At 44.7% G+C, this 17,642-nt stretch overlaps 1 protein-coding gene across 4 annotated transcripts in view; it reads right to left on the minus strand.

The window, feature by feature from the left end:
* The window catches only part of SLC13A3 (solute carrier family 13 member 3), a 102,877-nt gene that overhangs the window by 22,961 nt on the left and 62,274 nt on the right, over positions 1–17,642 (minus strand). For all 4 annotated transcript variants that reach the window (XM_027775740.1, XM_027775739.1, XM_027775741.1 and 1 more), the window contains 5 exons: positions 13,800–13,866; positions 9,707–9,892; positions 4,916–5,041; positions 2,823–2,918; positions 1,770–1,874 (listed from right to left, as the gene is read on the minus strand). In XM_027775740.1, the coding sequence (XP_027631541.1) occupies positions 1,770–1,874; positions 2,823–2,918; positions 4,916–5,041; positions 9,707–9,892; positions 13,800–13,866 (580 nt within the window). The remainder of the gene's footprint in view (positions 1–1,769; positions 1,875–2,822; positions 2,919–4,915; positions 5,042–9,706; positions 9,893–13,799; positions 13,867–17,642) is intronic.

The raw sequence follows: 17,642 nt of genomic DNA on the forward strand, positions 1-17,642 counted from the left end.
AAAAAAAAAAGAGAAGAGGATAGAGAAAGATAGCAAGTGAACAATAGAGGGGATGTTAGTGAGAAACAGATATGGTTTATTATCTGTTGAAGATGACGTGTATAGTATTCTCAACTGGACTGGTCTGGGAAGTATTTCATGATGGGTGAAGTCTTTTAACAAGCAAAATGAGAAATAGTGATTGACTGTTTTAAAAAATTATAATAATTATTGGGAAATGCATGGAAAAGACTTTGAATGATAAAGCGGGGAGATCGATGCCTCTGTATTGACTGACATGCATGGCATTCCCTTTTGAAAAAGCAATGGAAGTCAATGTAAAGTTATATGTAATCCAATGTAATATAAAGAAGATTATGATGATAATAATAAAAAAAAAAAGTTAAACCACAGGGTAGGGCCTCAACTCTCAAAAAAATGAGATCAAAGTGCTTTTCATATTTATTTTTTAAAGATTTTTTTTTAACAGAGAGATTTTGCTATGGTGTGTGTGTGTGCTTACTAGAGAGACAGAAAGTGAGAAATCACCCCCTGGGGAGATGGCCATGCCGCAATCCCTTCTCCTCCATTCTCCTCTTGGGATTCTGGGCATGCACATACATATATACCCAGCATGAGTTTTAAGCCACCAGTTCGGGACTCGAACTTAATATTATGTGGAAGTCCAGGAACATAAGCATTATGCTATATGCTGGTCCCTTATTTTTCTTTTTTCTCCTGGCCATATAAAAATGTAAAACCATTCAAAAGTAAGGATTGGGCCAGATTTGGCCCCCAAGTTGTAGTTTGCCAGCTCTTGTTCTAGAAGACGGGGACCAGCTATGTGGTGTTCTATCTCCAAACTGGTCTTCCTGCTACCCATTTCCTAATGAATATAGCAAACAGTTATTGAGTCCTGCCTGTGTATCATTCTAATCACTTGCTATGCATGAACACATTTATCCTCAGAACAATCCAATGAGAAAAATTTACTGTTACAATTCTATTTCAGAGATGAGGACAGTGAAGCACAGAGAGGTTAACACCTTCGAAGTCCTCCAATAGCTTATCATTGCTTTTGAAACAAAAAGCTCAAAATGCATAGCATGCCCGACAAGAACTTCTGCCATCTCACCCTCACCTACCCTTCCAGCCACATCTTGTCTTGTTTCTCCCTTCCCACTAGCCTCGGTCACAATGGCTTCCTTCAGTCCCTCAGATGTGCTGAGTATTCATTCCTACCTCAGGCTTCAGGAAGCATCCCAGCGTGTCTCCACTGTTCTCACCTCTAATCTTCCTGACTTCTGGTTTGTCCTGGGGCTGTCAGTTATCAATGTCCCTACTCCATTTTGTATTCTAACACTCTTGCTCTTCCCTTTGCCATGCTCATGACAATTAGCAGTTATTTTCCTGTTGATTGCTTGCTCTTGTCTGTGTTCCCAGCATCCATCATGATGCTTAGCACATACTAGACTCTCAATAAACGTTGATTAAATTAATGATTTGCTCAGACTCCTGCAGCTTGTAAGTGGCAGAGTTAGCATTCCAATCCAAATCTGTGTGATTCCAAAGCCAAAGTTCTTAACATGTGAAAAACTCATTGTTTTACCCCCAAATCTAAACTCTTTTGAGAGTGAAAGAGGGAGCTACGAATAGCTCTACAGGGCAACCAGTGTAAGCCTGGACACACCAGTGTAAGCCTGGAGACACCAGTCTCCTCTCCTGCCCCAGGTGGCCCCTCCCAGAACCCTCCCTGCTGAAATCCACTGCAGGGGTACTCAGAATCTTACCCAGGAGTAAAGAAGCTGGCCCAGCCAGGGATAAACTTCGGGTCCCGGGAGAAGAGGAGGATGGCGAACATGCAGAAAAGGATGAAAACGGCCTGTTCTGCAAACCTGTGGCACAGATATACAGGCATGACGGTGACCTGGGCTTTAGGCAGATGGCACAGCTAGGGCTCTGGCCGGCGACTGCAAGACATGATTGAGCCTAGGCCCCACCCTTGAGAAGCTGAAAGAAAGAATTCACTCCCCAGCAGCCCCCAGAGTGAGGGGACAGGTGCCCAGTGGTGTAAGCGATTTATACTGTGGGGCTTCCGTGCTCCCCAGGATCCTTCCTGAGCATCGAGTCATTGTCTCCCCCCAAATTTTATAACATTATCATGGGAGTTGACTAAGGTCTTGTGGAAAATCAAGCAAGAGAAAGGAAAAAAAAAAAAAGAGAAACCAAAATAGAGTCAGAAAAGCAGAAGAAGAGGGAAATGACAGGAAAAGGCAGGGCGAGAAAGAGCAGAACCGTCATATAGAAGAACACACAGAGAGGGGCAGACATGGAAAGAGGGTGGTCAGAGGTAGAAAGAGAACCCCCAAATGTTGGAGGAAGTAGCTATCCATGTTCCTATTTCACAGACTGGGGAGTAGGGCCCAGATAGAGTTAGGACCTTGCCCAAGGCCACACAGGAAGTCAGCGGCCAAGCTTGTCCTTGAAGACAGAACTACTGAAGCCTAATTATTTTCACCACATGAGAAGCATACACCAAACAAGGTCCAGAGATGATGTCAGACAGTCCATGTACCAAGAGGAAAGGGTACCTTAGGTAGGAAGGGAGCAGGTCATCAATCCAAGTACATTCTGAGGGGCCTTAGGGTCCTCAGGTTATCTACCCCAGCATCAGGCCAAGAGACTGTGTAAACCACTTCCCCACCTTCCAGGTTGGGTTCCTGGGGCATTGCTTCTGAAATTTCTCCAAGACTCAGCACATAGGCCCAGGGCCTGGCCAGGAGATAGCTTCCCTGAAAATCTAATGCTCAGCTCTTTCCCCACCCCCAAGGACCGACACACACTTGATGGGCCCCAGATTCTGGAATTCTTCCCGAATTACAGCTCGAGCTCTATCTTCTGCATCAGCTCTCATCTCAGATTTCTTCTTCCTCCAGCTCCTGAAAGAGAGAGTAGAATGTCAGATGTAGCCACTGCAGGTATGACCAACTTGTCACTTAACCACCACTACCAGGCCAACCCACATCATCTTTGCTCTGGAGACCACAACAGCATCCAAATGACTGGCCTTCCTGCCTCTGGATTCCTTTTCTAAAATTGTTCTCCCCACTTGTAGCCTAGTTGATCTTTTAAAGAGTGAAATTGATCATATGACTCCCAGGCTGAAAATCCTTTGATGGCTCAAATAGGCACTTGAATAAACACACGAACACATATTATGACATGAGGTTTTTTACATTCTTTTGTGAGTAAGAGTCTTCAAAATCTGGTGTATATTTTATACTTACAGCACATCTCAGTTGGATCTTGTCACATTTCATGTGTTTATTTGACCCACTAAAAACAAATCAATTGTACAGAATAGAAACTCTAAAAATAGACTCAATCACAAATGGGAATTTAGTCAGTGTTAATGTTGGCATGTCAGATTGGTGTGGAAAAGATGAGCTATTCAATAAATGTCACTGGACATATAGATCAATGGAATAGAGTTAAGCCATACATCTATGGCCAATTGATTTCTGACAAGGGTTTTAAGTCCAATTACTGGGGGAAGAAATAGTCTTTCAACAAATGGTGCTGAAACAACTGGATATCCATATATAAAAGAATGCATTTGGACTCCTACCCCACACCATATACAAAATTTAACCCAAAATGGATTGAAGACTTCAATTTAAAAGCTTTTAAGTTCTTCTAAGTGGTTTTACATAAAACTTTCAGAAGAAAACATGGAATAAATTCATGGCCTTGGATTAGGCAACAGTTTCTTAACTATAATACCACAAACACAAGCAACTTGTGGGCTTCATGAAAATTTTAAAATTTCATGTGTCAATTAATGATACTAGAACAACTGGGTAGCCATCTCAAACAAGAAATGAGGTTGGATACAAACCTCACACTCTACCATAAGGATAAATTCCAAATAGATCAGAGGTTTAAATGTAAAAATTATACAAATACTAGGGCCAGCAGGTGGCGTGGTGGTTAAGGGTGCTGGACTCCCACATGGCCAACCGCAGTTCAAGTCCTAGACTTGGTGGCTTGCTTTCTTACTTTGCCTCTCTCTCTCTCTCACTCTGGCTTAATCTGGTCAAATGAAAATAAGTAAGTAAATAAATAAAGTTAAATAAAATAATTCTTTTAAAAAAATACTAGAGGTGGGACCAGCAGATGGCGTAATGGTTGCATCACTGACTTCCACATGGCTGACTGTGGTTTGAGTCCCAGACTCAGAGGCTTGAACCTCATGCCAGGAGTGTGTGCATGTGTGCCCAAAATCCTGAGAGGATACTGGAGGAGAAAGGATTATGGCGTTGCCCTCCCCCCTGGGGGTTGATTTCTTGCTTTCAGTCTCTCTGTCACTCTGCCTCCCCAGAGAGTGCATGTGCCCTATAGTAAAATATCTGTCTCTCAAGAAAATAAATAAACAAACAAACAAACAAATAAATAAATAAAATAAAAACTAGGGGAAAATGTGAGATAACTCTTTTATAACTCTCGCAATAGCAAAGTCTTTCTAAATTGTTACCAAAATTTCAGAAGCGTATGAGAAAATAATTGAGAAATTATTCAGTGTTTTTAAATATCTTGTCCTTGTGTTATTTCAAATTATTTTCTGCCCTCTTCTCTCTTCTGGTCATGAATGTTTACCTCATTTAAAGAGCAATAAGATTTAATAATTATTAATGATGGGTGACACTAACTGAGGACGTTGGTGTAGCAGGCAAGCCAGATACCACCCTCAGTCCTCACCACCATGGGGAGACAAGACATGAGAATATGCCATGATATAAGAACCACGACCCTCAGTAGAAGATGGAGGCCTGGGAGCGAGGAGGCTGGGACCCCAACACCGTTCTGTCTGCCTCCAAAGCTGCAGTGGTTCTGCTCCCTTCCCCATCCCACCGCCCATGAAGGAAATGAGAGGTACCTCAAGCTCACACCGCCGTACAGGAAGGAGATCCAGAGCCAGCCCACCAGCAAGAACAACAGCATGAGAGGGAAGGCGAAGATGAACCAAGAGCCAAAATTCACCACGTCGCACTGTGGAAAGAAACTGGAGCACAGAGGGGGACAGGGCACACATACCAAGTCAGCCAGGCCCATGGGGCAATAGGGAGGGGTCGCAGGGCATCAAGAGGGGAGTCTCCCTTGAAAGATGTGAAAACGGAATTTTCCTTTCCTTCTGATACTCTCTTTTTCCTCTTTTTTGAGGGAACCGGATTGTGATCTGGTGGAAAATAGGTGCCCTAGAGTTTAATCACAGTGCTCTTGGGCTGACAGGTGCTTGAGTGCATAAAGCAGACCAGATTGGTAAACTGAAGAGAGCTCACCCTGTTAAATGAGCTGCTGTTCACTGGCCCGATGGTCACCAGGCAAGAGTGTGGGCCCAGAAAGCCCAGATCTGGGTTTTCACTTGAAATTATGTGACATGTAAATGTTGGCAATTTGCAAAAATGTTTTGAATGAATGAAAGAACCAAACAAAACACATCTGCAGGCTGCCACCTCTGCCCTAGTCATTAAATACCCTCCTAGACTCTGAATGCCCTGCCCAAATAGGGCGATGTCTGTGAATTCTCTGCTAAACAGAGTCCAACCCCAGTTTTCTTAAGACATCAATGCACCTGAAAGGATGGAGGACAATAATATTCAATGCTGGTGAAGATGTGGGAACACAGGCAGATTCCTGATGCTTGTTCATTAGAACAATCTTTTTTGGGAGAGAAATATGATAAAATGCACTGAGTCTTGAAAGAACACATAAGGGACCAGCAGCTGGCGTAATGGCTATGTCACTGGACTCCCATGTAGTCAACCACAGTTTGAGTCCCAGACCCAGTGGCTTAAACTCATGCCAGGTGCGTGTGTGCGCGTGCCCAAGATCCCAAGAGGAGAATGGAGAAGGGATTGTGATGTGGCCATCTCCCCTGAGGAGTGATTTCTTGCTTTCTGTCTCTCTGTCTCTCTCTGTCTTTCTGGCGAGTGCACGCACCCTATAGCAAAAACCTCTCAAAAAATTTAAAAAAAAAAGATACACATAACTTTTTACCCAGAAATTCTACTACCCAAAATATATAAGCCTTAAAAAATAATAAATGTAGTGAGAAAAACATATGTGCTTTATTGAAAGGAAAAAGGTAAGCTACAGAATGATGCATATAAAAGCATATGGCCAAAACCCACTCACAGATGTTTCTGAATAAATAAGCAAACTGAAATATTAAGTTATCACATAATAAGCAAATGAACATACAAATATTAATAAGCTATATGATGAGATTCAGTGATTTTTATTTCCTTCTTTTTCTTTATCTGAATTTTCTGTACTGAATAAGTACACTTCTGCAATTAGGAAAAAAGGAAAATATAAACATTGTTTTGAAAACACTAAAATATCGGCAGATATACAGTCAGTTGCATAATTCTTAATAGCAAAATAGTAGTTAAAAATAAACACAATCTAAATGCGCATGATTAAAGTATGACATGTAATAGCCCAAATGGAATATTATGAAGTCATTCAAAAGTATGCTTTCTAGGGCTGGCCTCGTAACCTCGTGGTTAAAAGAGGCAAACCCCACCTGGCCAACCAAGGTTTGAATCCTGATCTCAATGGCTTGAAAAACATGTCGGGTCCTCTGTGCCCCAAATCCTGACAGAGTGAAGTGGAGGAGAAGTGATGGCAGTGTGACAAGGCCTCGTTGAGGGGTGCTTCTTCTCTCTCTCTCTGTCTCTCTCTCTCTGTTTTTCTGGCAAGTACACCTGCCCTCTGGCAATTAAAAAATAAGTAAAAATAAAAGTAAATTACGCCTTCTAAAAAATTTTAATGATAACATCAGACTATAAAACTGTATAGCCAGGATGAGGGTGACAATGTTAAATATACACACATTTACTACATGGGGACAGAAAAGTCTATAAGGAAGTCTGCCAAAACCTTCATGGTGAGATCGAAGGTACCTCAAAATTTTAATTTTTTTCAATATTTTCCAAGTGTATTTCTTGTAAGCATTCTACAAAGTGCCTAATCGTTTTATAATCAGAATAAACCAATAAAATGCATTTAGGGGACAAGAGCCATGGGACCACTCAGAGAAGCCATTGTCCCATCTTCCCAGGCTCCTTTTCATTCTCAGCTACAAAACCAACATCCCATCTTACTTGGCATTCCTTTTTTTTTTTTTTTTGGAGAGGTTTTTGCTATAGGGTGTGTGTGCTCGCCAGAAAGACAGAGAAAGACAGAGAGACAGAAAGCGAGAAATCACCCCCCGGGGGGATGGCGATGCCGCAATCCCTTCTCCTCCATTCTCCTCTCGGGATCTTGGGCATGCACACACATGCGTCTGGCGTGAGTTTAAGCCACCAGGTCTGGGACTTGAACCACGGTTGGCTACATGGGAGTTCAGTGACATGGCCATTACACTAACTGCTGGTCCTACTTGGCATTTCTTTTAAATCTCCTTTTTCCATACCAGAGGGTCCAGGTTTCTGCCATTAAATTATACATACTATTTGCATGTAATTTACTCAAAATCCTATATTCAGTATTTTTATTTACACTTCTAAGGCCTTTTCCCCACTTTCTTTTCAGGTTGGGACAAAATGCTGCTCATGTCAGGATAGGCAGGAAGCACAGAGATGCTCTGACTCCTTCCTTTTCTCCCTATCCTCCAACTCAGCTTTCCCCCTGTGCTCCCAGAGCCCCTGTCTTCCTGTCTTCCTGTCCAGCTCTGGGTGGGCTCCAGCAAACCTTATTTTCTCAGCAGAAAACAGGAAACCAAAGAGCCAAGCCTAGATTCTCTGCATCCTGAGACACGACCATCTTGGCTTCTAGTTTTTCTTTGGCTGACCAAAAACCACAAGCCACAATCATGTTTAAAAAATAAAAAGACTCGTCGTAGGATTTGCGATAAGACTCAGTGGGCTTAAACCAGCTGGAGAAAGACCCTCGGTCCCATCCCATACCTCCTGAACCCAAATCTCCATGTGCAAGGCCCAGAGTTTTCATCCTCATCTTCCCCAGTGATCCCAATGAGCACACATGGCTGAGAACCATGTATTCTATCATCAAATCTCAAAATGAAGCTATTTTAAAATGTGATAATGCAGTGGCAATTCACCTTACCCAGGGTTAAGGTTTTAAAATCAGCACACAGTACTGAACATTTTTCATTAAAAAAAAAAAAGTGGGGAACCAGCAGTTAGCGTAATGGCTATGTCGCTGGACTTCCACGTAGTCGACCGCGGTTTGCGTCCCGGACCCGGTGGCTTAAAACTCACGCCGGGCGCGTGTGCGTGCGTGCCCAAGATCCCGAGAGGAGAATGGAGGAGAAGGGATTGCGGCGTGACCATCACCCCTGGGGGGTGATTTCTCGCTTTCTGTCTCTATGTCTCTCTTTTGTCTGTCTGGCGAGCGCACGCACCCTATAGTGAAAACCTCTCCAAAAAAAAAAAAAAAAAGTGGATTATTCACAAGTGTAGGACTCTGTGTAGTGTACATGAGCATAAGAGATAGAAAAAGAGGGGAAAACAGAAAGAGAAAGCCAGCAGAGTCTCAATGTCACGATCCACCCCCAGCTCCAGCCAGCCCCAGATCATGGGCATGTGTGTGCTGGGCACATTCAGGGAGGTCTCTGAATGAGAACCCAGAAACTTCCCGTGTGGGTCATTGTGCAGTGTCACGTTTTCCCACTGCGCCACGATCCGGCTCCCCTAATACATTTCTGATTATTTGGTTGAATGCCAGGTAAAGATGGCCAATATTTGGCACCACGCGGAATATCAGATACTTTGTGTTGCTGTTTCCTTGCTGAATGCATTTATGTACGTTAAATGAACGTAGATCCATTGAAGAGAAGCCCAGCCTGTCAGAATCCTGAAACCTGAAAATCTTAGAGACAGAATTCTGAGATGCTGTATTTTCAAAATCTTCGAAACTAGAGGCTCAGGATAACAGGATGGACAAGTCACGCTGTGGGAGATTTCCTCCCCATCATTCTCATGTCCGACTGCCGGCCACCCAGCCCTGTCTGAGCATCCGGCCTCCTGGCATAGCCCTTTGTTGAGGGGCCCTGCTCCTGGTAGGAAGGCTTCTCGCGGACATGCCAGCCAAAGCCTCTAATTGGGAGTGCTGTTTAAAGCATCTCGATGTTCCTCTCTCACCTCTCCGATGGCTCTCCATCAAACTCAGAGGAAAAGCCGGAGTCCTCAGATGCCTGCAGCTGTAACCTCATGTCTTCTCTCCTCCCCTCTGCCTATCCACCCCAGCTTCCCCCAATCTTCTTGCTTTTCCTGAACCTGGGAACAGTCTCACCACAAAGGCTTTGAACTAGGATTTCTGGGGTCTGGAATGCTTATTCCTCCTGCGTGCACATAGCTCACGCCCTCCCTCATAGGTCTTTGCTGAGACACCACCTTCTCAGAGAGTCTGGACTACCCTGAGCAGGCCGTGTAAAACAGACCCTCTCATCACGTCTACCCTCCTACCCTGCCTCGTTCTGTCCCTCACTACTGGAGATACAGTAGTTGCTTTTCCATCTATTGCCTGTCTCCCCCACCGGAAGGGAAGTTCCCCAAAGGCAGGAATTTTGCTGGGTTTTGTGCCTTGCTGTGTCCCCAGGGCTTGGCCAACAGAAGGCCCTCAGGACGTATTCCCTGAATGTTGGCTGAATGCGGGGAGAAGGGTCAGGAGCCTCGGTGCCTGGGGGCACTGCTTTTACCTCTTGAGCTGGCCAAGCAGGATGAGGTTGGGGGCTGTGCCTGTGAGTGTGGCAGTGCCCCCGATGCTGGCTGAGTAGGGGATGGAGATGAGAAAGCCCTTCCAGATGTTTCTGCGGTATTCCTCCTCCTTCGTGCAGTCCATGGGCAGGTCCAGTGGAGCCTCCACTTCCTCTAGGCGGTCTTTGCTTTGAACAAAGCCAAACAGAAGCCGCTCAGGGCACGTTCAGAATGCCAGTTTCCCACATACCTCACGGCGGGTGGGAGAGCTACGTAGTCTTTCTAGAAGGCGGTTTGGCACAGGCATCAAAACCCTTTACAAACGTACAACCCTCCATGCAGATATTCTACTCTACAAATGTATCCTAAAGAGATGGACAAGTGACTCAGGTGTGAATTGAAAATAGTTGACCATGCATTAAATGCATTTAAATGGAAATCAGCCTGAATATCCACCGAAAAGGGATGGGCTAAATAAAGAGGACCCTCTCTGGGTCAATGTATGGTTTAGAAATGATGACAGAGATAGGTGGTCATTGAGACGAAAGCTATCTATTAGAAGAACTAAAGTGAAAAGCCGGATAACAGAACTAGGGAGTTTTTATTAAAAAAAAAATACTCATGTTTTATCAATATAAAAGTATTTTAAAAGTCAAAATGGTACATAGGTATTTTGGTGCTGGTCTTGGGTGTGGAATTACAGCTTTTCTGTCTCTATTTCTTATTTGTATTCTTCTGTGATGTATTCTTTTTTAAGAATTATTTTTTAACTTTATTTTTATTTATTTGTTTGTTTGTCTGTTTGTTTGTTTTAATTTGACCAGAGAGGGACAGAGTAAGTGAGTGAGAGAGAGAGAGTGAGAAAGGAAGCCGTTAGGTCCAGGATTCGAACCACAGTCGGCCATGTTGGAATCCAGCATCCTTCACCACCACACCACCTACTGGCCCAGTGATATATTCTATACAGTTAAAGAGTTTGGGGAAAGAACAGAATTAAGAGTTGTTCATTATATAATGAAAAGATCATGATACTGACATCAATTTATTATGCACTCCATGAAGTGAAATGGCAGAGGATGAATCAGTAATAATAGCACTATCAAGTTTTTATTTTTATAATGGATTTATGGGGGCCAGCAGGCGGCATGGTGGTTAAGGGTGCTGGACTCCTACATGGCCGATGGCGGTTTGAGTCCCAGACCTGGCAGCTTGTTTTCTCACTTTCCCTCTCTCTCTCTCTTCCTCTATCCTTCTCTGGTCAAATTAAAGTAAATAAAATAATTTAAAAAATAGATATATGTATATATGATGATCACAAGAAGTAGTCTAGAATGCCATCACCTTAACTGTTACAATCTGCCTCTGGGAATGAGATGTTGAATATATTTTTCTTTTTATCTAAGGGTATTTTTTTTTAACATACGCTATTATAAAATGTTTATCAATTAATGAAATTTAGAATTGCTGTAATTATGCGAGGTGTTGGATATGTTAACTAGATTGATTATGATAAGTATTTCATAACATATAGATATCTCAACACAGCACACTTTAAATACATATAATTTCTATGTCAATTATACCTCAATAAAGCTTGTAAAAAAAGAAATGAAGGTTTTTAAAAGTGTTCCTGGCGTAACAAATCGGTTTTCAAAAATCTAATTTTTAATATTTTATTTTTAAATTGAAATAAAAATCACATTAAAAATTCTGTTTTTAAAGAGTGAAAGAAAATCCAGATATCTTCTGGCCTTTATTATACATAGTCTCCTTCCCCAGAGGGCAATGGGGACATTACGTGGGGCCTGACTAGTCAGTTTCCAACATAGCGGGAAGGCAGAGACCAGACAGAACAGCTGGAAACCAAAGTCATGGTCTGACTTTTTAAAGATGAGAAGCTTGTTCTTTTTTTTTTTTTTTTTTTTTTGAGAGGTTTTTTCGCTATAGGGCGCGTGCGCTCGCCAGACAGACAGAGAGAGACATAGAGACAGAAAGCGAGCAATCACCCCCCAGGGGGGATGGTCACGCCGCAATCCCTTCTCCTCCATTCTCCTCTCGGGATCTTGGGCACGTACGCACACGCGCCCGGCGTGAGTTTTAAGCCACCGAGTCCGGGACGCGAACCGCGGTCGGCTACGTGGGAGTCCAGCGACATAGCCATTACACTAACTGCTGGTTCCCAAGAGAGGCTTGTTCTGGAATCATGGCTTCACCCAGACTTGGAGACCCCCAACCAGAACAAGACTCAGAAGGAAAATAAGAGAGCAGAAGGGGGCCCTGGGGTATATCTACTGCAACCCCTTCTTCATTCATATGGGAAAACTGAGGCCCAGAAAGGAAAAGGGTTTGTATCCAATGGATACAGACTTCTCAAAAAGTCTGCATCTTTTCCAAAAACCCAACACAAGCCATGCATGGCAGGTGTTTAAGGTACATTCCTGGGCCAGTTGGTAGCTTGGTGGTTAAGGCAGCTGGATCCCACATGGTTGACTGTGTGATTCAAGTCCTGGACCTAGCAGCTTTAGAAGCACACCACGCACATGTTCATGCATTGCCCAAAATCCCAAGGAGGAGAGAGAAATGGAGAAGAAGGAATTGCAGCATGACTATTCCTCATGGGGAAGGTGCTTTCTCACTTTCCCTGTTTCTCTCTCTCTCTGTCTTTCTGCAGCAACTGCACATATCCTCTGGTGAATTAAAATATAAAAATAAAAAATACATTCCCAGGATCCAGTGTCATCATGGCTGGCCAATCACAGAACCCACGTTTCAAAGTTAGATGCAGAGCCCCTAGTCACAGTGCCAGGAAGGCCATGGGATAAAACCAATATTAGGACCATAGCCCTCCTGTGCTAAAACCCTCCATCAGCTCCCATCTTGTTCAAAGCCAGGTATGGCCTATGAGGTCCACATGCTCTGTGCTCCCACCTGCCCTCTCTCAGCCATGACCCACCATCTGACCCACTATCCGTACTTTGCTCACTCAACTCCAACCACACTGGCTTCCTAGTTGTTCTTTGAGCACTCAGGAACTTTGTGCATACTGATTCCCCTGCTGAAAACACTCTTCCCACAGATAACCCCATGACCCTTCACCTCCTACAGGGTCTTGGTCAAGCATGACCTCTCCATGAGACCTTCTATGACCACCTATTTTGAAACTTCCCTTTCCCACCTTGGCCCTCTTTCCTGCTTTGTTCTCCCATAGACTTACCAACCATCTGACATATGGGTTTTATTCATTTATTTGTTTCTTGCCACCAGAATATAACCTGCACAGGGCTGGGGTCTGTTCCTTGCTGTATTCTCTGCACCTAGCCCTGGCTCATCATAAGCTCTCAGTAAGTATTTGTGGAATGAATGAAATCAACCTGACCACTGCCCAACACTGCCTTGAGCAAATTGCTGTACTCCCTGTTGTTCCATCGCCGTTAAATGGAGTAACGATATCGTAATAAAGTGTTACCAGCTGTTTATGTAAGGTCCAAGCCACCTGCTTTGTCAACATGATCTCATTTAACCTCACAATAACCCTGTAAGGTGAGTTCCAATATCACGCTAGGAGAAGACTAACGCACAGAAAGGCTAAGAGACTTGTTCAAGAGGCATAGGCAGAGTTCCAAGTCTGGTGTGTGTGACTCCAAACCCCGTGATCTTAACCATGCTGCCATGTGCAAAGGATACCAAAAACGAAATGGGACATCAGTGTGAAGATATGTGAAGGTGGCTATTATTTTACAGAAATTTTTGTCTTAAGAGCCTCTTGACATTGCCTGCACCCCTCTCCTCCCTACACCTCTCTCCTCCCTACTCTCATGTCCTCCTGTTCTTCTGGGACCCTCCTTTCAAGACATTTTTAACCACACTGAACCCTTAGGGATTTAATGTGCTCCCCTGCCCCTTCTATAGCTGTATTTTATAAAAGGAAGCTGTTGGGTCCATATAAAGTCATAGGGATGAACGATGGAAACTTGGGCAGTAGAGCGTTTTAGGCAATTTTGAGGATGGTAGGGAGATTGCTCGTGTCATTGAATCCTTCCTCATCATTGCCTGGATGAAGCACTGTCTCTCCTAAGAATTTCACCAGGAACTTACTCTTCTGTGCTGGCGAGAAACTGCATCTCCGTGGGCACAGCGTGCAGGCCATTCCTCCGCACAGCAGCTAGGAGGAAAGAGCGATGTCATTAGCATGGCACAGCAATGGCACGGGAGTGTCCTGATCCGGTGCAGTCAGTCGAGAACACTTCCTCATTGCTATTCTCAGATCAGAAAAGGAGGAGGAAAGAGGAGAAGGAAGAGGAAGATGAAAGAAGAACATGATGGTGAAGAAGAAGGAAGGAAGAGAAAATAAGAAAGGAGAGAAAAGGAAGGAAGGAGGAAAAGAGGAGAAAAGGAAGGGAGAAAGAGAGGAAGAGAGGAGAGAAGGGAGGAAGAAAGAGAGGAAAAGGAAGACGAGGCACTCAACATTCTATCCTCCCGTCCCATCATCCATGTATGGAGACAGTCTTGGGTCTGAAGGCAGGAAGTTAGCTTCAAGGCTACTTGACAACCCATGAATCAAGCCTCAGCTTCCCTGAGCAGCCACTGCCAAAGGGAGATTTGGGAAAACCAGCTATGAATGGCAATGGATCAGCAATGGGGTGGGAGACCCCAATTGTCCATTCCTTTATCCAGTCAGTCAGCCAAAAAGTATTTCCTGAGCACCTACTATGTGTTCTCTACTGTGAGCTTAGGATACTCGGTAAACAATATAGCGCAAGGTCTCTGCTCCCACAGAGGTTATGTTCTAGAAGGGGAGAGAGGCACCACGTGAAGAAAATTTGAGATACTGAAGAATGCTGTGGAGGAAATGAAACTAGGCAAGGCCTTGGAAAGTATCAGCAAAGTGACGGGGGAGCAATCAGGTCAGCGGAGAAAATACTATGTGCTGATGGCACTTGACCTGAGACCTCGAGGATGACAAGGAGTCAGTCATATGAAAAGTCATGGAAAGAGGACTCCAGGAAAGAGTCGCCGTGAATGTGAAGGCCCTGCAGTAAGGAGAAGGTTGAGGGTGAGAAACCGAGAAAACTCGGAGTGCTGGGATAGTGGCGAGTCGGGAAGGACTGGTTGGCAGCAGGTAGGAGTGTAGGAGAGCTGGGGAAAGGTCGATAGGAGTTGATTTCTGATCAGGAATGGGGGTCGCCTGATGAATTTAGTGCCCAAGAGGGATGATAGGACTTACATTTTGCAAACATTTCTGGCTCTGGTACGGGAGAATGGACTTCCAGGGAGCAAAAATGGAAGCTAGGAGCCCAGTTCAGGATCTATTGCTTTTTCAGGTAGGATAGTGGTGGCTGGACTACACTGGTGACCACAGAGATGCCGAGTGAGTATGTGGTGGATGTGTTTCAGTGCTTCTTTTGGGAGAAGAGCTCGGGGCCACTTGGTGCTGAGGGCCAAGTTTATTAGCCATCAATAAATCTCCATAGAGTACCTCTCATGTGCTTGGCACTGGGTGTAGACAGAAATCTAGGTCCTTGTGGAGTTTATCTTCTAGCAGGAGAGACAGAGCACAGACTAGTAAGAACAATACAGGATGCCAGATGTAGATGATGTCATGGAGAGCAAGAAAGCAGCGAGGGGTGTAGGGAGCAGCCGAATCTGAGCAGAAACTGCCCAGCTGGTGGAGGCTAAAGAAAGAAGGCCAGGGAAGACCAGGGGAGGTTTGTTTAGAACCCCAACAACCACAAGTCGCAAGATATTCCAGTTTCAGTGGAGAGAAAACAGCGGGATTTACCTTCAGCTTCTCCCGCCCCCTTTGCCCTATAGAAGAATAAGTCTGGGAAGGGTTCGGGGCCACAGCTATCTCCATCAGAGATGCCCGGTCCATCTCATCCCCACTTTTCTCTGCTTGTGTGTCTGTGCGTTTTATTCCCACTCGGGGTCCCATCTCCCTGTCACACAGGTCGTGGCAGAGGGGGACAGGTGTTCTAGACTAATACATTTTTCGAGGATGCTCAAGGAAAGTCTGACTGAGAGGAAAGTCTGAGAAGAAAGTCAGACTGAGAAGATGGTCTAACATTGGACAGAGACCTGAAGAAACTTCCGGGGCATGAGCCATGCACATACCTGGGGCCATGATCAAGTGCAAAGGCCCTGAGGTGGGAGTGTGCTCGTGTGTTGAGAAGCAAGAGTCCCACGGGACGTGGAGGGTGTGAAGGAGAAGGAAAGTCAGAGGTGCGAGAAGGCGGCAGGTGAGGTGGAAGAAGTGGCAGGGGCTGGGGATGGCAGGAAAGGGGCTGGATCATGCGAGCATCTCAGGGATCACAGTAAGGACTTTGGCTACTTCTCTGAGTTAGCTGGGAATCAGGGTAGCATTTTAGAAGGAATAGCTCAGGACAAGATCTGACTGCATTTTAAAGTTTCCCTCTGCTTGATAGACCAGACTCCCTAGGAGCTTTGATAGTATTTTAAAGAAAAATTTAAAAATGAATAAGAAGTTCCTGCAACTGAGCCAGCTGCAGTGACACAGTAATGCAATGCTCTGTGCACAATGCTCTGTGAAGTTGAAGCCACATGGGAAGGTCCCAGGTTCACATCCTGAGGTCTCCCTGTACAAGCCAGGTGTGTGTGTGTGCATGTGTGCATGTGTGTGCGCGTGTGTGTGTGCGTGCCCATGATCCTGCCTGGCTGAGGCTGGAGGTGAATTACAGCATGAAGAAGACTCTGCTGGAGGTGCCTCTCTGTCTCTCATCCTGAGGTCTCCCTGTACAAGCCAGGTGTGTGTGTGTGCATGTGTGCATGTGTGTGCGCGTGTGTGTGTGCGTGCCCATGATCCTGCCTGGCTGAGGCTGGAGGTGAATTACAGCATGAAGAAGACTCTGCTGGAGGTGCCTCTCTGTCTCTCAAAGAAAAAATATATATATTAAAAAGCAAAACAAACAAAAAAACAAGTCCCTGCGGCTTAAACCACCACCAAAGGCAAAAGACCTCACCCCTGGGAGCTGGGCGTGTGGCTGATAGATGGCACATGTGTCTCAGTTCAGATCATAGCTCCATCACTTACTATGTGACCTGAGGTCAGCGGGTCCCAACTGGGGTCCATTCTGCTCTCAGAGACATTGGCAATGTCTGGGGACATTTTAGATTGTCAAAGTTTGGGGGAAGGAGAGTTATTTTACTGATATCTATTGGTTAGAGGCCAGGAATGGGGCTGAACATTCTACCATACACAGGTCAGCCCACCCCAACAATTATCCCATCTAACATGTCAATTGAGGTTGAGGAGGCCTGGTGTAGACAAATCTCTTCAACTCTCTGTACCTCAGTTAGTCCATTTAAAGCAGAAAGCAGTAAACCCCTTCATAAAAAGCTAGATAGTAAATAGGCTTTGTGGGCTTTGGGGCTTTTTCTCTTGTAACTACTCAGTTCTGCTATTGTAGCCTCAAAGCAGTCACAGATAATACATAAGCAATTGCATGTGGCTAGACCTTTATTTTGGACACATATGTAATCTGAATTTTGTACACTTTTCACATGTCACAAAAATATTTTTCTTCTTTTGATTTGTTTCAACCATTTAAAAATATAAAAATTATTCTTAGCTCACAAGCTGCACAAAATGAGGCAGCAGGTTGAGTTTGGCAGGCCGTGCTTTGCCAGCCCTGATGTGAAGACGTTAACAGGAAGCTGGGTACTAGCAATCATTCAGCACATGGGGGCTGCTCTGGAGAAAGAATGAAAAAGCAACTCTGAGAGCCAGACTGAGCTGACACTCACAGCCAGGTCATGTTGTTCTCCTGGACCTCAGGCATCTCACAGATCACAACCCTCGGACAAAGTCACCCTGAGATGGTGGTAAGATGCAACAAAGCAAGATGACTTGCCACTACATCTCAGTGCAAGGTCACCACACACCCACAAGTGACCAAGCCTTGCCCTCTCCTACCTGCTGAA

The sequence above is a fragment of the Tupaia chinensis genome, unplaced genomic scaffold, assembly GCF_000334495.1.
Source record: "Tupaia chinensis unplaced genomic scaffold, TupChi_1.0 Scaffold000602_1, whole genome shotgun sequence".
Taxonomy (NCBI): domain Eukaryota; kingdom Metazoa; phylum Chordata; class Mammalia; order Scandentia; family Tupaiidae; genus Tupaia; species Tupaia belangeri.